The sequence below is a fragment of the Vulpes vulpes genome, chromosome 9, assembly GCF_048418805.1.
Source record: "Vulpes vulpes isolate BD-2025 chromosome 9, VulVul3, whole genome shotgun sequence".
Classification (NCBI taxonomy): domain Eukaryota; kingdom Metazoa; phylum Chordata; class Mammalia; order Carnivora; family Canidae; genus Vulpes; species Vulpes vulpes.
Genome location: NC_132788.1, coordinates 16,818,929 through 16,842,097, shown reverse-complemented (window position 1 = coordinate 16,842,097; position 23,169 = coordinate 16,818,929). Strand labels below are relative to the sequence as shown.

Sequence of the window (23,169 nt, the reverse complement as noted above, 5' to 3'; positions counted from 1 at the left end):
AGTTCTTAACCTGTGGTGCAAGGCTTTCAGATCACTCCCTCCTCGTCCTGCCCCCAACTATAAATGAAATTAAGGTTCAGAGTATATTTGCAAGTGGTTTAGGGTGTGTGTGAGAGAAATGTTAGAAAATTTTCAGATTCTGAAAGGAATCCAAACAACAGAATATTAATGTTAATTACCACCGGTATAGAGTTTTAATTTATAAAGCACTGTCTCATACATTTTGTTCTCATTACATTTACGGAGATAAAGAGGATGGAAATGACAACTTCTACTTCATAAATAAAGGCACTGAGGTGCAGTTCACCTAGCCAGTCAGTAACAGAATTGACACATCCATTCTTTTGGCCTAAAGATCTTATGCTTCTTTAGGTGAAGACATAAACAGAATCCAGAACGATGGGGGAGCAGTCTTGTATTCATTCTTGCTCATCTTCATTTGCTTCAAAACTTTCTTGTTTAAACTAGCATATAAGGCTAAATTAAAATTTTCTTTTTTTTTTTGAATTAAAATTTTCAATGAAAAATTATTACCATCAGCTAGATCAAGGCAGTTTTCAACAAAATTTTAATGCATGAACCAAGGATTGCAAATTAGTTTTGTTAGGCTAAGTAGAGCATAATTAGGAAAATCGGATTGCAGGATTAAATATAACAAACTTTAAAACCAAATAAAAACAACATTGACATCTCTAATGTTTAGATTTTATCTACACTTTTAATTAGGATATACGACTGAACCATCTATATTAAAAAACCAATTTAATTTAAAAAAAATCAATTTTTCTAGGGGCACTTGGCTGAGCAGAGTCCATAGATTGATTCTTGACCTCAGGGTCATAAGTTCAAACCCCACATCAAACGTGGAGCCTACATTCCAAAAAAATTTTAAAAATCAGTTTTTCCAGAAAAGAAAAATCTAAATTTTTTAAAAAAGATTTTATTTATTTATTCATGAGAGACACAGAGAGAGACAGAGGCAGAGGGAGAAGCAGGCCTCAATGCAGGGAGCCCCACGTGGGACTCGATCCTGGGTCTCCAGGATCACACCCCAGGCTGAAGGTGGCGCTAAAGTGCCGAGCCACCCGGGCTTCCCAAAAAATCATTTAATCTCTATTTCTGCTCACACAATTTTTGAGAGAAGAAGGGGAAAAAAACCCTACATTAGGGATCCCTGAGTGGCGCAGCGGTTTGGCGCCTGCCTTTGGCCCAGGGCGCGATCCTGGAGACCCGGGATCGAATCCCACGTGGGGCTCCTGGTGCATGGAGCCTGCTTCTCCCTCTGCCTATGTCTCTGCCTCTCTCTCTCTCACTGTGTGCCTATCATAAATAAATTAAAAAAAAAAAAAACCTACATTACTTGGAGAATTACTACAAAATGTTTAAACCATGTGAATTTGGTAGGCTAAGAGATTTCTCCTCAGGGGCCTCACCTATGGGATACAACAAGACACCGACTTCAAAAGAATTTATTCTTGAGGTTAATAAACCTCAAGAAGTTGAGAAGTTATAGGAAATATACCACTAGAAAGAATTTCCTATCCTGGGAGGATGTGCTGGATCAAAGAGACTTTTTTCACCTCCTTACTAGCATCTGTAATGAAAGACCTAAACTTTTATTTTAAGCAACAACAAAAAGTCTTTATTGAATGAGCTGTTTTCCCATCCCTTAAAACCCATAGGGTTAACATCATGTTTGGAAGGAATTTCCACTAAACTGGCTCGGGTGTCATTCTTAGATTTTGTTGCATTAAAATATGTTAGCCGGGACACCTGGATGACTCAGCGGTTGAGCACCTGCCTTTGACCCAGGTCATGATCCTGGGGTCCCGTTTTTTTTTTTAATTTCGTAATTTTTAATTAAAAAAATAATAATAGTGATTTTTTATTGATGGCATTTATCCCATGGTTTAACATGTTAATTATACTGTAATAAACATGGCTTTAATATTAAACTTTTCCTTATTATCCAAAGTCACCACAGTCCATTTCAGTAAATATAAAAATATATGCTTAATACTTTGTACAATACTGGTTTTTGGTCCAAACAAAACTGGATCAGAAAAGCCAATAAATTCACTTTAAGAATCCCCAATTTTTTTTAAAGATTTCCAAATGGATTTAGGCAACTTTGAATAATGGGATTTACATAATAAAATCTGAGACAAGACTAAACAAAGAACAAACAAATTTTCTAACACAAAATTAAAATTTCAAGTTCACAGATTTATGTTATGCCAAAAAAGTACAGAAACAAAATTGTATTCACACAAGTTTCATAATAAAATAATGAAAAAGGCAAGACAGGTGATAGGAGAATGAAAATATAGAAATAGCATATAATTATTAAATGGAGAACGCACTAGATCTAATAAGTCCTTAGCATGGACCATTCTTTAATCAGGCTTCCTCTATCAGAAAATTTTAGTGCACAATACACCCAACTCACTCACTTCACACATACACCAGCACAAACTCAGCATAGAAATCATTCACTTCAAAAAAAAAAAAAAAAAATCATTCACTTCCACATTCTCTAATCTATACAGAATTCCTCCGATATAATTACAATTGCGGTGCATTCCACAAACGCACATCAACGCACAGAGTGGTGCAGACACAGAGGTTCTATCTACACAGCCATCCGCGGAGCGGGCTCGGTCCCTGGGTTCAGCCAGCCTATGCCAATCAGGGAAGAATGTGCTGGATTCTATTTTTGCTGAAGAATCAGTCACCCATCTAGCTATTATTATTATTATTATTATTTTTAAGGGGAATGGGAGAGGTAAGGGCAGGGCTTCTGTAAAGAAAAAGGAGGAAAGTCCCCAGCATCGGGATCCTTGCAGGGAGCCTACGTTTTCCTCTGCCTGTGTCTCTGCCTCTCTCTCTGTGTGTCTCTTATGAATAAATAAAATATTAAAAAAAAAAAAAAGTTAGCCAAGCAGCGCACACATCCTTTCCCCCAGGACTTGGCCCCAGTCCCCCGATGTCCATCCCTGCCTCCTGGGCAGCCGCATGCACCAGAAGGCAGGCCGTAGACCCAGCTCCCAGGCCACCACAGGCTTCAGGCAGAAGGACAACCCCATCTTCTGTGCCGGCAGTCGTGGAAGGGAGGCCAAGTTTACCAGCTCACAGCTAGCAGCACAGCGTAGTGGTAGCAGACGGCCACAAGCTGATTTCCTCCAGCAAGGCCCAGGGCAAGTACCCCTGAGGGGTTTCAGAGGGTTCCCCTAGGCGGCTGCAGGGCCTGCCTGATAGCTGTGGCAGACTGTGACAACCACCAGGTCAGCACCCTTTGCCCTGAGGGCAAGTTGAAGACAGATTGGAGGCACACCTCGGTGGCTCAGTGGTTGAGCATCTGCCTTTGGTGTGGGTCATGATCTAAGATTTTATTTATTTACTCCTGAGAGACACAGAAACACAGGCAGAGGGAGAAGCAGGCCTCCTGCAGGGAGCCCGATGTGGGGACTCGATCCTGGACTCTGGGATCACACCCTGAGCCAAAGGCAGACGCTCAACCGCTGAGCCACCCGGCGTCCCTGAATGAATGAAATCTTAAAAAAAAAAAAAAAAAAAAAAAAAAGACCGAGATTGGAGCCAGCCACCTCCTAGGCCCCCAAAGTGGCCACATCATGGTGGTTGACAGGTTGTGTTTTCACCTTCCAGCACAAGGGCATTTGGTAGGGCCCCGTTTTGTGGCTTAAACAAGAATGGGATTGTAGTGCAGGAGTTTCAGAATCAATCCCGTGAAGGTGGAAGAGTGTGGGTGGAGAGTTCCTGTTCAAGCTTATTCCCCAAGGAGTAGCTGCGGATTCCGGAGGGACTGGGGCGGAGCCAACAGCAGCATCCAGGTTATTCTGCACCCTGGCCCCTTCCGGTTCTGTATCAACGGTTTGCAGAACCCATGCGGGGTGCACAGGGACTGGCATCAGCCACGCGGTGGTGGCTTTTGCTAATAACCACGGATTCAAGGCCAGTATGTATGGAACTGCACAGGGGCCCCGCCTTGCTCGCAGACAGATGGATGTAAGGGTGATGGGTCAAGGTCAAGAGGGGTTGGCCAGGAGGTGGGGCCAGACTTGGCTGCACTGAAGGTGGGCTGTGGGCAAGCCTGGTGCCTTCATTCTTCCCCCTCCCAACACGGGGGTTGCAATTTTTGTATTTGATTCTACCTTTGGTGACTGAATGGGCCTGGACTGTGGTCCAAGAATGCAGGCAGAGCTTCACCCAACCCTGCCCCGACCCCTCGGTCTGCACCCTTTCCCCCAGCTTAGGGCCAAGACAGCCTCTCTGGGGCATTAGTCCCTCAGGTTGTCTTCCTACCACCCCATCCACATCGACAGAGATGGCAATACCCCGTTTCTCTTATTAAATGTATACACATACACAAAGCCAACCGCAGGATGATACAGATTTTTTTTTCATTTTGTTTATTTATTCATGAGAGGCACACAGAGAGAGGCAGAGACATAGGCAGAGAGAGAAGCAGGCTCCTCACAGGGAGCCTGACCTGGGACTTGATCCCCGGACCCCGGGATCACACCCTGAGCCCAAGGCAGACACTCAACCGCTGAGCTGCCCAGGAGTCCTGATGATACAGATTTTGAGAGCACATTTCGCATTTACAATCACTTCATCAAAAGAAGACTTGTCAGAGGTCTCCACTAAGAATTGTCTGATGGGCTATGACGTGTGTAGTATCTGTAAAAACCTATATGGATTATTATTTTCTAAAATTTTATTTATTCATGAGAGACACACACAGAAAGAGGCAGAGACACAGGCAGTGGGACTCTATCCCAGGACCCTGGGATCACACCCTGAGCCCAAGGCAGACGCTCAACCACTGAGCTACCCAGGCGTCCTCCCATATGATTATGAGTTTATTCTTAGTGCTCCAAAAAACTAGAAGCAAACTACAGAGAAAAAGAAAAAATCCAGATCCCAGTGGAAGAAAAAACTACTTCTTGGCTTGTGACTGTCGGTCAGAGAACAATTTGGGGTTATTCCTTAACTATATCGTGAAATCTCACCTACTGCCAGGGTCAAAGATTGCTGTTCTACAGGGACATGGTCTATTAACTCCCTCCCTTCGTTTAAAACAAACCATGAGGGGATCCCTGGGTGGCTCAGCAGTTTAGCGCCTGCCTTCAGTCCAGGGTGTGATCCTAGGGTCTCAGGATCGAGTCCCACATCGGATTGAGTCCCGCATTGGGCTCCCTGCATGGAGCCTGCTTCTCCCTCTGCCTGTGTCTCTGCCTCTCTGTGTCGCTCAAGAATGAATAAATAAAATCTTTAAAAACAAACCATGAGGAATGCCTAACTGGCTCAGTCAGTTAAGCATGCGACTTTTGATCTTGGGGGTGTGAGTTCAAGCTCCAAGTTGGGGATGGAGCCAACCTCCTACCCCCTCAAAACCATCAACAGGCATCCAACAGGAAGGGGCTGTGATGTTGTTGGTAAGAAAAATGTTTTCTTGGCCATCGACTCTAAACATACTTCTCCAAGGGCTGATAAGGACCTATGGATCTTTTCCAACTACCAGTATTTTGTATTTTATTTTATTTTTATTTATTTATTCAAAGGTTTTATTTATTTATTCATGAGAGACCAGAGAGAGAGAGAGAGAGAGAGAGAGAGAGGCAGAGACACAGGCAGGGAGAAGCAGGGTCCATGCAGGGAGCCCGATGTGGGACTTGATCCGGGGTCTCCAGGATCAGGCCCTGGGCTGAAGGCAGGCACTAAACCGCAGAGTCACCTGGGCTGCCCCAGTATTTTCTATTTTAAATGGAATGTTAATTCATTTTATTCCAGAGGGATGAAAGGAGTCTACTTCTGGTGGGATTCGAACCTACCATTCTTCAGAAACCTAGGTATTCCACACTAAATCTAGAGTGCAAAAATCTTTAAAACAGATGAGCACTGGGGCGCCTGGGTGGCTCAAGTTGGTTTAATGTCTAGCTCTTAATTTTGGCTCAGATCATGATTTCGGGGTCCTGGGGTTGAGCCCTGAGTTGGGCTCCACACTCAGCTTGTCGCTCTCCCTCTGTGCCTCCCCCTGCTTGTACCCTCTAATAAGTAAGTAAAATCTTAAAATATAAGAGCATTGGGATGGGACCCCTTGCTGGCTCAGTGGGTGAAGCATAGGACTTTTTTTTTTTTAATTTTTAAAAAAGATTTTATTTATTTATTCATGATAGTCACACAGAGAGACAGGCAGAGACACAGGCAGAGGGAGAAGCAGGCTCCATGCAGGGAGCCTGATGTGGGATTCGATCCCGGGTCTCCAGGATCGCGCCCTGGGCCAATGGCAGGCGCCAAACTGCTGTGCCACCCAGGGATCCCGAAGCATGTGACTCTTGATCTTGGGGTTGTAGGTTTGTCCCCACAGTGGGTGTAAATATTACTTAAAAAAAAAATACAGCTGAGTTAAGTCAATCGGAAAAGGACAAACATTATATGTTCTCGTTCATTTGGGGAATATAAATAATAGTGAAAGGGAATATAAGGGAAGGGAGAAGAAATGTGTGGGAAATATCAGAAAGGGAGACAGAACATAAAGACTCCGAACTCTGGGAAACGAACTAGGGGTGGTGGAAGGGGAGGAGGGCAGGGGGTGGGGGTGAATGGGTGACGGGCACTGAGGGGGGGCACTTGACAGGATGAGCAGCACTGGGTGTTATTCTGTATGTTGGTAAATTGAACACCAATAAAAAATAAATTTATTAAAAAAATACAATCTTAAAAAAAAGAGAGATGAACATTTTGTTTTTGCATGAACCAAAAACCCTTTGCCCACATTTAGTATCTTTACTATTTCTTTTTCTTTTTTTTTTTTTTTTAATTTTTTATTTATTTATGATAGTCACAGAGAGAGAGAAAGAGAGGCAGAGACACAGGCAGAGGGAGAAGCAGGCTCCATGCACCGGGAGCCTGACGTGGGATTCGATCCTGGGTCTCCAGGATTGCGCCCTGGGCCAAAGGCAGGCGCCAAACCGCTGCGCCACCCAGGGTTCCCATCTTTACTATTTCTTGAAAGAGGTTTTGCTTAAGTCAAATCTCAGCATCACTGAATGATAGAGTATGTTTTTAGAAGTAACATGATAGAAGAGCATTCACCTTCCACCATAAAAGTCTTAAATGGCCTACCTGGTTAAGAGCATTACAAAGAATGGGCTAAGATCTGTTTTAACCCCCTGAAGGACTTGTTTATGTTTAGCTCTCTTCTACACAGACCACAAATTCAACTCTCAAAAACTTGTTTCTAAATGAAGGAGGACTAGAGGCACCTGGCTGGCTCAGTTGGTAGAGCATGTGATTCTCTTTCTCAGGGTTCTAAGTTTGAGCCCCACATTGGACATAGAGATTACTTAAAAAAAAAAATCTTTAAAAATATTTAATTAGAAAAATTAGATAGAGTCAGGTAGCAAGGCAGAAGCAAAATCAACACCAAAGAGAAAAACCCCACTCAAACAATTGCTAGTGGAAAAAGATTATTTTTACAGACCTTTCATTGTTTTTCTTCATTTATTCCTCCTGTGTGGCAAGTGCTGAAATCCCACCAAGAAACCAGGGGGAGGGGCAGAGAGGGAGAAACAGATACCCCACAGAGCCAAGGTGGTGCTCTATCCCAGGACCCTGGGTTCATAACTTAAGCCAAAGACAGCTGCTTAACCAGCTGAGCCACCTAGGCACCTCCTTACTGCTCATTTTTGTTGCGGAAGAAACATAACTGATCTCTGGCCCTGTGACTAAACTGGAATAAGAAGGGTTTAAAATTTTAGGTCCCATGACAGGATTTTCTCCTGTAACCCATACAGGAGATGTGGCTCAAATCAACCAAGCTTACTCTACAAATTTCATTCAAGTGATGGATGTGCACAAGGGAGAAGAGCGTGGATGGAAAGCTCTCCTTAGTAAACAGAAGTTAGGGATGCCTGGGTGGCTTGGCGGTTGAGCGTCTGCCTTTGGCTCAGGGTGTGATCCTGGAGCCTGGGATCGAGTTCGGCATCGAGTTCGGCATCGGGCTCCTTGCAGGGAGCCTGCTTCTCACTCTGCCTCTCTTTGTGTCTCTCATGAATAAAAAAAAAAAAATAATAAAATAATAATAAATAATAAAATAAATAAAAATCTTAAAAAAAAAAAAAAGGAAACCCAAGTTCTTCTGTGATGCAACATTAGCAAAGTCAGGCTCCATCAAAGATAAATGATTTTCTTTTCATTCTTTAGAAAGATTTATTTTTAAGGAATCTCTATACCCAACATGGGGCACAAATTCACAATCCAGAGATCAAGAGTCACATGCTTGGGGCACCTGGGTGACTCAGCAGTTGAGCATCTGCCTTCAGCTCAGGGTGTGATCCCAGGGCTCTGAGATCTTGTCCCACATCGGGCTCCCCCTAGGAAGCCTGCTTCTCCCTCTGCATGTGTTTCTGCCCCTCTCTCTGTGTCTCTCATGAATAAATAAATCTTAAAAAAAAAAAAAAAAAGGGTTGCATGCTCCACTGACTGAGCCAGCGAGGTGCCCCTAAATCATTTTAAAGCAAGCAGGTTATGGTATCTAAGGTTATGTCTAAAATCCCCTTTGCAAATAGAATCGGAATTGGCACACAAAGCTTTAGACATTGGTGAGACACTATCGCCACCTTGTGTCCCCCAGTCTCCCTTACTGTAAAAGATCACACTTGTGATTCAGCAGTACAGAATATAGCTTTTATTTATAGAATCTTACAAATAAAACATTTACAGTCCACATAAGTTATTTTCTTTTCTAATTTATCCTCATTAACACCTGAGTTATTGAAAAAAAACACTGTGATGGAACTGCAGAACTGTAAAAGATGAATAAAAACCTAACCTCTCTCTTTTGCAAAAATCAGACAGCTTCTTGTTTTTAAGCAGATTTCCAGAATACTACCATCTCTTTGGAATGGGACTTCCTAAAGACAGGTCTTAGGACACCTAGAGACGCCTCCTCTTTTAAACCCAGGACAAAGAACCTATGAGGAAAAGCCCCGAGTTGACACTAGAAACAAAAGATCCTAAACACCTCTCGAGGGGAGGACAGAAGGCAACCTGCTGGCCAGGGCAAGGGTAAAAGCAGCAGAAGCCTGCTCCTGGGTCACTGCTCCTGTTCGTGATACAGGCTTTCCTCGTTGACATTAGGAGCTGGTCACCTGGGGAAAGATGTCAAAGGTGCTAATGCCAGGGGTGAACAAGTTCTCAAAGCTTGCTACTCTTCAGACTTCTAATATGTACAAATGCTTAAAACAGCAAATCCAATACTTCAAAGTCAAAAAGGAATTGCCACATTTTCAATGCTCGAGGCAAATCTGCTGCCAATGGCAACACAGACTCGATTGTACTATTTGCGTGCCTCCACCCCTCCTGAGTTCCAGCCAGGACTGGTCTCTGGACCAATTACAGTTTAAAGAGAATTTCTCTTTGAGGCAGCTGTCTATGAAAGGAAAAGTTCTTAAGTTAATATAGATGTGCATGAAAAGGGAAAGCACCCTACTACTTCATACTTGATTTTTAAATTTGATAACAATTACATGTTCAAGCTCTTCTCCTAAAACTAGGATCCCACTACCTCTAACTTAGTATTCTACTCCAAGAAGATCGGTATTTGTAAGGAATGACGGATCTATAGGGAATGCTAAAATTATAAATTTCATATATTAATGTGAATTAGGGAAAGAAAAATCTCTGTAAAGTCTTAAAGTTTGTTACTGGCTGCTAGCTCCTGAAAGCAAAGTCAGACACAGAAAAATAAAACAGAGAAGACAAAGAACCGTTTTTAAAACAGCAACAACGATAATAAAAACAATAATATAAAAAGTTAGATTCCAACATTCGAGGAATTGGTTCTTTGGTAAAATTGGACCATAATCCTATCAGGAGTCAGGCCTGATATTTACTCGAGAATCTTGAGAACTCAAGTTTTCCTTCTTCTTCAGCCCCTTCTCAAATCTCTCCAAGTCAACAGGCAAGAGAAGGAGAAAAACTTATAAAGCATTGCCAGCAGTGTTCCCGCTCATACTCTTTTCAAGACTATTCCTGATTTGAGGGCCATTTCCCAAGAAGAGGAAAACCAAAAGAGATGTGGCTTTTAATTATTGTGTTGTGGAAAGTCTTCCTGTGTAAGAACAGAAAAGCTCACAGGTGTGGGCCATGACCAGCACACCTGTGAGTCATGCACACAAATCAGTTAGTGAGCACAGCCCCTGGGCTGCAACTGTGGGCACCACTAAAAAAGGCTTCTGGGGAGACTGGCTCCCCAAAGTGGCTAAGAATCTCACATTATCAATATGATAATAATAAATCAATTCACCTAGTGAACCTGGAGATGAGCTCCCCCTGAAGCCAGGGTTCTGAGGCAACGGCTCCACAGTGCCTGGGGCTGGCCTACAGTCTCACAGACAAGCCTATCAATCCATCTTCTGAAGAGGGTTAGAGCAATTCATGTTCCGTTCAGTCTAGGGTTCGCCCTTTCTTGCTTGGGGTGAGGGAGGAAGGGGAACCTAAAACCCACTCGTGGCATCACCAGGAAGCTCCCATTCTGCAAGCATCTGCAGTGCCCCATCTGAGCACTTGGATCTTCCAACTCAGACTTCCATGACTCGTACTTTTTTATTTACGAAATCCTAAACTGTGCCCGCACCGATTCCATTTCTGATCACCTTTGTCTAAGAAGAGCATGATCTGCACCCGATTCTGCAAGTGATTGGGTTGCCACTTTGCAGCAGAAGTGGTGACCAGGGGAGGGAAATTTGTGCAGTCTCCCCTCAAATACAAGACTGGGTGTGCTCAGAATGTGCTTCTATGGAGGCAGATAAAAATCTCTCAGAAGGGAGAGGGGAGGAAGGGGAGGTGGAAATCATAGCAAAACCAACTGGTATCTTGCAGGTCTCCATTCTTGGCCTTCCATTCTGTCAGTGCTAATGTGAAAGAAGGGGAGGTGGTCCAGGCAACTGGCCCCATGCAGCGGCCCACCAGCGGGGAATGAGAGCTCACCGGTACAGTCATGAGATCGCAGCTGCAGCATGTCAGGGGGACAGGTAACCATCATGACAGGGCACAACCATCACTGCTAACCACCCACCTCGCACGCAATGATGATTCTTACGCTCCTCTCCTGCCCTACACGTGTTCCAACTTTCAGTTCTCTCTGAGAAAACAGGCAACTGGACAGACTTTGAAAAAAATAGGAGGGGTTCTTGTTCCTGGACCCTTTCTCTGTAAAAATAGGTGAATCTACTTCAAAATGGGTCATCTTGAGGTCCAGGACACACATTTAGATTCATGGGCCCTGAAACCCCAGATTTGCCTCCCATTACTATGAACCAAGTCATGAACACTGGTGGTATTTTTGCATTGAAGGGCGATGGTACAAAACCTCTCAGTGCTGGTTCGAAGAGAAAGAGGCCAGGGTAACCAAAGAAAAAAGTTAGGCTTGCCTGCTAAGTAAGCTGCATTCAAGGTTCCAGGGTCAGTCTGAGAAAGGGGAAGAGAGGGGAGAGAGGCACTACCTAGACACTGGTTGCCAGGGCAGCTTATTCCTAGGACAGAGCATGTGTAAAAACAGCTGACATCTGAATGCGGGAGTACAGTCCGTGTCACAGTCTTTAATACAACTGCCACTTCGGAGGTGCGTCGCGGGTGCCGAGTCCTTGGGCCAGGGACTGGGCGGCCCAGAGCCAACTTCCAATCCCGCCGGCTCCTGGCAGGGCCTTACCCAATCTGGATCTGTCCTGAATACATAGTGAGGAGCAGCATGATGGTGAAACCCGTCAAGAGGCCCAGGTTCTGGATGACAAAGGGGATCAACACGCTCCCGTTCCTTTCATCCTCTTGGCAGACCTCATTCATCTCAGGGAACTGAGAAAGAGGAGAAAAACAAGAGAACTAGAGTTCCTTTCCCAACCTGGGGAGTCCAGGACAATTCAGTGAGAGACGGATCACACGGACAGACTCATCGTTATACCTATCCTAAGAATATCTGTATTAGAGTATGTTATGTATCATTCAAGTGTTATATTATAGGGAAAGAATATGTAAATGAGATATATGTATATTACATAGAAGTCCTTCACAAAAAACGCCAGCAGCAGTAGCCTTATCAGCTTTGGTCCAAGGTGACTACTACTACTTTTCAACTACTGAGGTAAAAGTATCTGTGCATGAAACCCTGGATAGATTTAGATGTTGGCTAAAAAGAACTGCTTTGATAAAAGTCAACTTTTTGCTGTGGACTTGAAGAACACTCGAGAAGATCTTTTTGTTACTAAAACGCTGCTGCCACCTCTTAGGGAAATTCAGCAACTGTGTGAGGAGCCAGAGCTTGGAGCTATGAGATGGCTATGACTCAAGGCCCTGGGCTGCTGGCCAGCAAAGCAGGTGACAATGAACAGACTTCCTAGACCTCCTAATTCAATGTGGGAGGGGCTCCCCAAAAGAGAGGAGGGAATTTAAAATGTTTCCAGGGAGTGAGGAGGGGTCATGGTGGTCAGCACTCTCATCACTGTACCAAAAGTATTATTTTCAAAGGATGTGGGAAATAAGTCATGCAAACATGCCAGAGAATGTCATGCCAACAAGAAATCAACCTCCATCTACAAAAGATGTAACCAATCAGGTATTTCATTAGCCAACTTAAAGCCACTTAAAAGGGTCACGCCAACGTTAGTGGGTACAGTACCACGAATGTTGGCGGTCACTGCCGAAAGCAGTGACACTCATCAAAAGCCTCCAACCACAATACATCCTTCTTGAGCCAGCAATTCTAGTTCCGGAAGAGGTATATCCTCTCACCAAATAACACTGCCATGGAATAGAATATGCTTCTAAAGGGTACGCAACGTGGAAAAAATGTCTAGGATACATGAAGTAAAAAAGGAAAGCAGAACATAAAAGTATATATTCAAGGTTCATTTCTTTTTCCTTCCTTCCCTTTGTTTATCTGTACATACTTATTCTGTAATACTTAAGTATTTAAGGGAGGAGTGTGGGATTAAGGTTAATCATTTTCTTTAATAACACACGCTGGTAAGTTTTTTGTCCTTTAAAATCCAATGTCTTCTTTAAAAGTACTGAACTGTAGACCTTAAGTAGGTGAATTGTGTGGTAGGAGTGATTCCTCAACAAAGCTGTTATTAAAAACAAACTCATGTCCTCTCGGCTGCCTCCTGCCCAGTGAATAACCCAGTCCCTCCCATGGTGCCTACATGGCATGAACTATGGAAGACTTACCATATCAGCCAGAGCAATATACAAGAACATTCCTCCAGCCAGTGCAAAGATCCAGTTGGCAGAGAAGTGGCTGCCAGCCAGGATGCCAAAGGCCAGACCCACGTAACAGCAGCAGGCAGAAAGGAAGTTGAAGAAGAGAGCCTGCTGGATACTCATCCCGGCATTGAGCAGGATGACAAAGTCTCCTAAGGGGGGACAAGAGGAAAAGGTGGGGAAGAGTTACTCTAGGTCACAGACAGAGAACGTGATGAGGACAAACTGTTTCAGCTATGCATCATGTCTTGGGGAAAAAAAAAAAAAATCAAGACAGCCTCAGGCCTGAGAATGCAATGACAAGTCCAAGGCACCCTTTCCTCTTCACATCTAGGAGCTTTCTCCATTTACAAAAGTAGCCATGCATTTCCAGCCTAGAGGCTGAAAATAACACACAGGATTTTCAACATAGATAAGCAACTAGCAAGAACCTCACTGCTCTTTAGATGGATGGTGAAATAGGAGCTTCTTTCCTCACAACTACACTGAATGGTATTCTCAGAAAACCAAAGTGACACTGAGAGAAGTTAAATAATTTGCCCGAAGTCACAAGCCAGTAGACTGGCAAAGCCAGGACATGACCTTGAGTTTCTGAGCCTCTGAAGTCTAGGCCTTTTACATTCTTGCTCTGATAAAACTAAGGACTTCCTAACTCCCGGCTCATCTACTTCTTCCACCCACTGACCTCTAACAGACATCTCAACCTAGTAAGATTGATAGGATGTAAGAGATAACCTTAAAAAGAGAGAGAGAGAGAGAGAGAGAGAGAGAGAGAGATAACCTACTCTGAACACTTAGAATACACATGGCACAAAGCAAGTCCTTTTCACTGTTTTTGCTCCTTTAATCCTCATGAAAAATCTATGAAGTATTATTATTAACCCCATTTTAGAGGTGAGGAAACTGAGCCACAGGGAAATAAACACCTCTATAAAAATGTCCATCATTTTTGGGGCACCTGGGCCTCACTCAGTTAGGTGTCTCTTGATTTTGGCTCAGCTAATCTCTGGGTTGCAGGATCAAGCCCTGTGTCAGCCTCCATGCTTAGTGTAGAGATGGCTTGAGATTCTCTCTCCCTCTTCCTCTAGCCCCCCCCCCCCACTCTCTCTCAAATAAATAAGAAGGGTGCTGTGCCAACAACCACAGCAGCGCAGGTACAACGGGAATGGCACAGTGCAGGCATTCTTACCTAGCTCATGTGGGAACTCCTCGCAGAGGATGGCCACTGAGGTACTGATGCCTTGGAAAACAGACACGGTGAAGGAGGCACCAATAGCCAGGCCATCAATGAAATTATGGAGGCCGTCGCTCAGCGTGATCATCCAGGCCAGAGTGCCGATATCAGAGTAGCGGACGCCTTTGAGCCAGTAGCAGGCACTCTGGGAAGCCTGCAAGTCCTACAACAGAGCCCATCCCCATGGCCCCCACGTCAAAGGGTGGAGGATGGTCCTTCAAGGTAAGCCTGAGCCATCAAGGCCATTACTAGTTAAAGGCTCCCACCCAACAGCAGATGGCCCACTGACCTGGACAGAGAGTGAGCCCACGATGACCTTCTCGTCCATCACGGGGGCCTTCCCATCCAGCTCACTGCTACAGTGCTGAGGAATCATATGGTCCAAATCCCCATTCTGCAGCTTCTCGGTCACCCCCTCCTCCTGGTCCTTCTTGGAAGGAAGTGTCTCAGAGGCGTAATGGCTATGTCCATGATGATGCTGGAGGGGCCATCAGGAGGGATCAGCATGACACTCACCAAAACCACAAAGCTTCCTGAGCACTCACTATGGATAGGTGCTCCCAGCACTGGGAAGACCTCCTCCTCCTTCCCACCATCAGAGAAAACACAAGCAGGCAATACACACAGGAAAAGGAAAGTTGTTATAGGAAGCTGAACCCAGGTGAAAGCAGGGCTTGGTGTAGGACAGAAATCGAAGCTGTGTCCTCAGAGCCAACACCTGTTCCAGTGAGGCGGCTTTGCTTGAAAGGTTTATAGCTCCTCCTTTGCAATGGCTCATTTTATTCCATTCGGCAACTATTTGGAGGACAGCCACATGCCAGGGACCAAAGATACCTTTTCGGAACTATACTACAGTAATGATCCTGTTTCTTTGTAGTGGTACTTCCTACACCATGATTATACATATCAAGCACCTCCCTCACCTCCTAAAGGTACAAAAGGTGCATTAAAGAAATAATCTTGAATGAAACAAGGGAATAAACTGCTGCTGCCTAGCAAAGGCACACACACAGGCCAGACATGGACATCCTCGCCTGGTAAGGTGAGATAGGAGATCTGTTCCTGAAATCTGTCCATAGCAGGTAAGTTCACTGCATTGGTGCTTATAAGATAATACCACTACTGAGACATACAAACATTTCTAGGATGGATGCATGCCTAGGAGCACGGTTTTTTTGTTTTTATTTTTATTTTTTAAAGATTTTATTTATTGATTCATGAGAGACACACACAGAAAGAGAGGCAGAGACACAGGCAGAGGGAGAAGCAGGCTCCATGCAGAGAGTCCTCTGTGGGACTCGATCCCTGGACCAGGGGGGACCACCCTGGGCTGAAGGCAGCACTAAACCGCTGAGCCACCCGGGCTGCCCAGGAGCACTGTTTTTATTTTTATTTTTTAAAGATTTTATTTATTTATTCATAAACACAGAGAGAGGGGCAGAGACACAGACAAAGGGAGAAGCAGGCTCCATGCAGGGAGCCCGATGTGGGACTCGATCCCAGGTCTCCAGGATCACACCCCAGGCTGCAGGTGGCGCCAATCCGCTGTGCCACCGGGGCTGCCCAGGAGCACTGTTTTTAACCAACAATTGGGCCTCACCTCATTTTTCTGCTTAAGAAGCATCTTCAAGATCTTCTCTGTAAAAAAGAAAAGATAAAAGCCCCCAAACACCACTGCAGACTTGGAGACATAATAATCTTCGAGAGGGTTGAAACCAAAAGCCTGTGGACCCAGGAAAACAAAATGAGTTTAAGAAAATAAAAAATCTTCACAGGTCCCCGCTCGTCTCTTAACTTTCTTATTCTAGAACTGTGGTTCTAGAAGAGTGGTCCTCAGTGGGGGTAGCTCTGCTACCTACCAGTTCCTTCCCTTCCCAGCAAAATCGAACTCCTGACTTTCCTTCAAGCCACATCACCATGCCTGTTAGGTTCTCTCGAGCTTATTTTCAGATGCAAAAGAAAGATCCTCTTTAGAATTTTACTGTCAGGAAGAACAGCCCTTGGATATGGTTTTCCACTTTTAGTAAAGACTGTTTTCGTTTTTCCTGGTTTTCTGCTACAAGGGCACAATCTGCCTGCAAATTCCATCCTTAAGGAGACACTTGTGTTTACTTTCATTGTTATCTAATGTCCCTCGCTGATCTGCTTATAAACAAAGAGCGATGGTGTAATTATGCTTTCTAAAATGGGAAATCCATTCCCCAGTTAAATAGTAAGAATCCGGCATCTTCCTGACCACAGACCTCCCAGTGACCACAAAGCCAAGAAAGCAAACTGTGTTGCTGCACATGCCAATTTGGGGAGTGGGAGGGGAATAGGGGATTGTTTCGGGTTATTTCTGCAAACTTCAATGACCACGGGAGTGGAAAAAAAGCAATCTACTGGGAAGAGGACTGGAATAGGAATCGGGAGAATTCCATGCTCAGTGACGCTACTGACTTGTGGTAAGGTCTTGGGAAGCTGGCCAGTGAAGGGCTCTCTCCATTTTCAGACCGGAAACAAGCCTCTTGAATAAACCCACCTTCTCATGTGGATAGGTCAAAGATGAAAGTGATCCTAAGTACCAGGAACACTAGACTGCTTAAAAGGTTAAGTGTTTTTCCTTTCTGTTTTAAAGGGGCAAAAACACATCTCCACTTGCTTGTGTAGCTTCCTAAGAGATGTAAAGGTTAAGTTGTAGAGTAGAAATGGCACATGGAGGCCGACTTTCCAGGAGAGGCACAGCATCTCAGAAGAGTGGAGTGGAAACCGCCAACTAACAGTTCTCCACAAAGGTATGGCCATAGGAGTTATGAAACCTGGCCTCTAGGATATGTGCTCTTATTCCGTATCCGTTAAATGGGTAAAATGTTACTAGATCTCTAGACATTAGCTGATCTACGAATCAATCAGGGAGACAGAAAATCACCTCTTAGAAAACACAAGGTGCTCTAAGAAGGAGCAGGCGGCGTCATGTTTGTGCCAGACTCTGGCTATGCCCAGGCCTGTCAGACCACCACAAGGAGACACCGCCCGCACACTACCACAGACGCTGCACCAAGTCAGATGAAGCTTCTCCACGGCTGCCTGCCAAACCCCACATGGACTAAGTTCTCTGGAGATTTTCTCAGTAACCTAAGGAATGGGGCAAAGGTGCCATTAATGTACGTGAAAACCAGGCTGCTTTATTCAGATTACCTTTGCCCCAAAACAACCTACTGCAGGGAACTGATCTTTTTACTGAGACCTATGGATTCTGTTGGTTTCTCTGCTTGTGCCACAAGCTCCAAATTGGGAGCCATAAAGCAATCTTAACTACACTGCATCTTCTCACCCAGCAGTTAGAGAGTACATAGCAGGCACCCAGTTGCCTTACAAGTATTAACTCACGTAGCCTTCACAACGTCATCGTGAGGCCCATCCTATCATTTGCCCTGTTTTGTATAGGAGGAAACAGAAGTCCAGAGAGGTCCAGTGACATGCCCAAGGTCAATGAACTTGTCAAAGGTGGAGCTGAGATCCAACTTAGCTCCCAAACCTACATTATGTGGTCTTTCCTAACTCGAGATTCAATCTCAGCTTCACCTTCCGAAAGGAAAGGACCTCCTTCCTATGCCTTGCATCAAAGTGGAGGGTCCTCCCACTGTGCCCCACAGTCCCCCCCAGAGACTGGCATGCTCCTGTGTGAGAAAGCCCTGGCTTGTCATACCTCGGGGATGAGCTGGAAGAGGGCGTTGGAGTAGAGGGTTCCAATCGCCAGAGCTATGAAGTAGAGCAGCAGCCTCTTGTAAAAAGTCTTCTTCATGAAGGGCACCACGCTGGCCCCCATGAGGGAGCAGAGGGAGATGACGGTCACACAGAGGAGACCATATCCCCACACTGCCGTTGGGGGAGAGCCAGCCCCACCCGGGACAGGGAGCAGGGCAAATGCCCCATTTCACAGCAACCACCATTTAGGGGAAACACAGGGTGGAAAGGATGGGGAGGCAATGAGGAAGGTTTGGGTGGATATTAACAAGGAAACAAAAAGAAAAATCAGAGAGACAAGTAGGGAGGGAGAGAGAAACAGAAAATTTGTTAGTGATTCAGGTCTGATGAAATTTCCTTCAATCAGTTCAAGAGAAATGAGGAGGAACTCAAGGTGGCCTTGGAACCCTGTGGCTGCCGCTTCTGGTGGCCCGAGTGACACCTGGAGGTGCACCTGCCAGCTGCCGTGGCTACAGGGTGGGGCGCCGCCTCGTCACACAGCTGAGGTGTGCTTGGGCCTATTCCCAGGCAGCCCATGGCAGACTTTGGACTTGAGGGCTCTCTCTTTAATAGGAAACATGATCAAGGGGACAAAGGGAGCTCACGGTGCTGCCGTGTTTGCTTTCACATCCGGACCATTCAGTACCACCTGGACTCGGTCGGCTTTGTGCAAGATACAACAGGTCAGAGGTGCAGGGCGGCAGGAGAGAGAACAGGCAAAGCCTGATGCCCATCAAATTCAGTCTCTTAACTTCTCAGGGTTTGTGTTTCGTTTCTTTGTTTTTCTCCCCAAGTTTGTTGCCATTTGCTCTGAGAGTGCTCCAACATACAGGGCAGAGTTCCAAGATCACCTTGTCACAAAACAGTATTTCCTCTGTCATTTCCCAGCATCCCACACTCTAGGTAGGATGAAATGGAGCCAGGATGAGATGCATGCCCCTGTGAACCACAGGGGCAGAGAATGTACAATTATTACATTTCCATTCAATAAGCAATACGGTATTTTATTTCAAATCTTTAAAAAATTAATAAATTCAATGTCTGGAGCTGAAAAAAGAAAAGCCCAAGATGAGGCCTCCCGTGACAAGTGTTTGTTAGATTTTCATGGGATTTTGAGGTAACAATGAGGTGGTTCCTCTTAAGCCAGATTTCTTCCTTCACTTAGAACCAGGAAAGGCCCAGGAATCCTATTGGCAGCTCTTCTGGGTAAGAGTCTTGATTGGGATAAGCTGGGCAGCCACTGACACCGGCTCTTTTTATGAAAGGCGGCTGCCCCTGTTCCCAAAGGCGGCCCACAGAGTCACCCTGACCACATGGGCACAGCCTTGCCAGAGCTGACAACGTGGGCAGACCATCAACTTGGGTCGTCCTCTTTTTTGTTTTAGCTCCTCACTGGTCACAATTAAAAAGCAAAATTAACAAATATTACAAAACAGTCAAGTAAGGGCACCAGGAAGTCAGTCCTATCCCAGGAAAAAGTCAAGATGCAAGGTATAAAGGACTGAGAGCCTCTTTTCTTTGTCTCAGAATTTTAATTTTGTTTTGTTAAATAAAGTTTTGGTTCTCTTTGGCTCTCTATGCTCTGAATTGTGGCCTACTTGGAATTAAAAAAAAAAAAAAAAAAAGGATCACTTGCTTTTGAAGCCAATTTTATCGATCAGTTGGTAGCGTCTTTTCCTTCCATCTCTTTCCCTATGGGGGATCTCTGGGTGGCCACACCGGAGTACAGCCAGGGCCTCTACTTAGAGCAGAGACGGCACAAAGGACCAGGGCTCAGTGACCACCAGCTGCAGCGCTCCTTCTGAGCCCTGCAAACCGGGTTTCAGAGAGGCAGCGACCAGGGAAAGGAGACGGAGAGATCTCGGACAGGGAGGGCAAATTCAGAGTGCCTTGCATCTGACATCACCTGAAGAGGCCACAGGCCAACCTGGGTGCCCCAGGAGCAAGAAGAAGGCCCTTGAGATCCAGAGTTTGAAGACATATTGGTGTCCCTTGATATGAGGGAGAAGTGAATTTTCCAGGTGGTGGCTGCCAGGTGCCTCAGGACAAGGGGGTGGGACAGGGCCATGAAGCAGGGCAGCGCAGTGGCCAGCCCCCGGGGAGAGAGGACGCACAAGTTTCTGTTCTACTGCACCTCTGGGATGAGCTGGAAGAGCGCGTTAGAGAACAGCGTTCCAATGGACAGGGCGATGAAGTATGTGAGCACACGGCTGAAAAATGCTTTCTCCGTGCACGGCAGGACGAGGACTCCCAGGAGAGAGGCCAGGTTAATCAGTGAAACACTGAGGAAGCCAAAGCCCCACACTGCGGAGGAACAAGAACAGACGGGGGCCTCCGTTACTGAGGGTGGGGGTGTTCCTGCTGCCTGGGGAGGCCCGTTCTCAGTTCAGCTACGAGCGGGGCAGACAGAGAACACCAACCCATCAGCACGTGTTTGTTGAGTCCATCTCTGGCGGGATGCTGTGGGGAAGCCTACCAACAGCACAGCAGAGTCGCTATCAAAAGCAGCTTACCTGTCAGATGGGAGAGGCAGGTGAAAACAACAGGAAAAGTTTAAAAACCGGGAGGGAAATGACAGCAGGAAACAATGAGCACAAGGCAGGCAGCACGTGCTAGGCACCAAGGGGTGGGCCGCGGGCACCAGCAAGGCAGGATTTCAGGGCGATACAGGCCCGTGAAGTCACACAAGCTCATGGCCACGGTGAGTCCGCTGTGGCTGGAGCAGAGGTACTGGGCAGGGCGGGGGAAGGGAGGTGGGGGCCAAGGGCAGCCAAACTGAAAAACGGAGGCATTAGTCCCTTGTAGTTACAAAAATGAAAAAGTGGCCAAGGAAAGCATCATCCACAGGCTGGTCCAAAAGGCCAGCACTGAACGTTCAACAGCCACACCACCGGGTCCAAACAATATGCCAGGGCATCTTGTGAGCGCGGGAGACGCCAGTGTAGTCATTCCTCTAATCCACTCCCCCAGTGTGGACGAGCTGCTCACTGGTCAGATCTGCCGCGAGCGGCACCGTCCATTAGCCCGGCAGTCCACGCGAAGACCTGCACGGCCCCCGGCCCCTGCCTTCTTGCCCCAGCTCACCTTCAATCGCACTTGGCTTCCCCTCTTCTATCTGCTCATCCTCCTCGTTTTCCTGGTTCTCAGAGGAGCAGGCTCGGGAATCCAGCTGCTGGAGGATGGTGGGACAGAACTCCTGGAACTCGTTCCTTCCGATCCGTGACTGGTTGCTCAAGTTGTGGGCAGCAAAGAGGTCTCCAGAGCTAAAGCACTGAGGCAAAGGGGAGAAAAGCAGGAAGCCTCTCAAGATCCAAAGTCATACGTCGCCCCTTGTCGCCACGGACTTGGCCTTGCAAGCATGGAAAACAAAGATGGGACCTGTCCCAATCCTGGGGAGTCTGCAGACTCATCTCACGGGAGGAGAGCAAGGTAGTCCCTAAACTTGGAAAACTTAGAAGTATAATCTCAGGCATCAGTCACCCAGTGAAAGTCACACACCTGACACACACGCACTAGAACATGGCTGCCCACGAGGTCTGGGAACAGCTGGTTTCTAATCTTTGTGAGCAGGGTGTGTTTTTTGGAAAACAGGATTCTATTTGCATACCTGAAGATATAGCTTCATCCAGATACCAAATCTGCCCGCACATCACAACAGCCTGAGGAGCTATTGTATCAAAGTGCCTATTTGAGAGACTTCTCCAGAGCTACTGAGCTCCGGCATCTAAGGAGGTCTCCATGACCATATACGTAGTGTTAACCCCAGCCTGAAGAATGTGTTGACAGTGATTAGGGAAGGAAGGAAGGAAGGAAAAAATAAAGATTCACTCTACCGTGGAGCAGGCAAGGGCTGGTACAGGACATGAACACTCAGTCCCCTTAGGAGGCGGTTAGGGAATGGTTCTCACATACCGTTCTCATGAAACACTGCAGTTTTACTTCTAATTATACTTTATATACTTACACATCAGTCTTTATCTATCTGAGGTGGTTTAATACGGGTCAGTCTCTAACAGCCCTCTGGATGTGCTGACAAGTGAGAGCTTCTGGGCCCACAGAGCAGAGGGCTGGACTCTAGTGACCTCAAGACACTGTTGCCATGCCAGGAGGGCCTCTGGGGTCAGTCTGCAGGAGCCTATGCGGGCAGCCTCCTCCCCAACTCTGACATTACCTCCAGCCTGTGGTTCTGTGTCCAGGCTACCTGGTCCCTTACCTCTACAAAAAGTTGTCCTTCAAGATGAAGTCCCTGGACACCTAACCCACGGACCTTCCTTGATTACTATAGCACACACACCCCCCACTCCCTCTCTCGTTTCTGAGCCCTATGAAGAGTGTCCAACTCACAGCATCTAACTTATTTATTTATTACAGAGAAAGAGAAAGAGAGTGAGAGAGAGAGAGGCAGAAACACAGGCAGAGGGAGAAGCAGGCTCCATGCGGGGAGCCCGACGTGGGACTCGATCCCAGGACTCTAGGATCATGCCCTGGGCCGAAGGCAGGCGCTAAACCGCCGAGCCATCCAGGGATCCCCTAACACTCCATTTTAAAAAAAGATTTATTTATTCATTTTGAGAGAGCACGAGAATGAGAGTGAGCGAGCACGGGGGAGGGGCAGGGAGAGGGAGAATCTCAAGTAGACTTCCTGCCAAGCGTGGAGCCCAAAGTTGGACTCAATCCCACAACCCCTCCCATGACCCCAAGATCATGACCTGAGCAAAGTCAAGAGATAGATGCTCAACTAACTGAGCCACCCAGATGCCCCTAATACTTCAGTTTATTATCAGATAACTTTGTCCTCAGCTGGTTAAGCTTTCCATCTTGACAGCAAACTCTTCGACATGACTCATTTTTCTCTATTTCTCGCAGCACTCAACCCCGGGAACAGAGCAGATATATAAAGACACTGCTGGCTGACTTACATTTGG

At 46.1% G+C, this 23,169-nt stretch overlaps 1 protein-coding gene across 6 annotated transcripts in view; it reads right to left on the bottom strand.

The window, feature by feature from the left end:
* Positions 1–8,698: 8,698 nt before the first annotated feature.
* SLC39A14 (solute carrier family 39 member 14) overlaps positions 8,699–23,169 on the bottom strand; it is a 47,050-nt gene continuing 32,579 nt past the window's right edge. For 3 of the 6 annotated variants that reach the window (XM_026007949.2, XM_072719459.1, XM_026007947.2), the window contains 7 exons: positions 21,329–21,515; positions 18,207–18,376; positions 16,119–16,241; positions 14,808–14,996; positions 14,474–14,681; positions 13,252–13,436; positions 8,699–11,880 (listed from right to left, as the gene is read on the bottom strand). In XM_026007949.2, the coding sequence (XP_025863734.1) occupies positions 11,734–11,880; positions 13,252–13,436; positions 14,474–14,681; positions 14,808–14,996; positions 16,119–16,241; positions 18,207–18,376; positions 21,329–21,515 (1,209 nt within the window). In that variant the 3' untranslated portion in view covers positions 8,699–11,733. Of the gene's footprint in view, positions 11,881–13,251; positions 13,437–14,473; positions 14,682–14,807; positions 14,997–16,118; positions 16,242–18,206; positions 18,377–20,378; positions 20,549–21,328; positions 21,516–23,169 lie in introns of all 6 variants that reach the window. The other 3 variants (XM_072719458.1, XM_072719460.1, XM_026007948.2) reach the window with 1 other exon arrangement.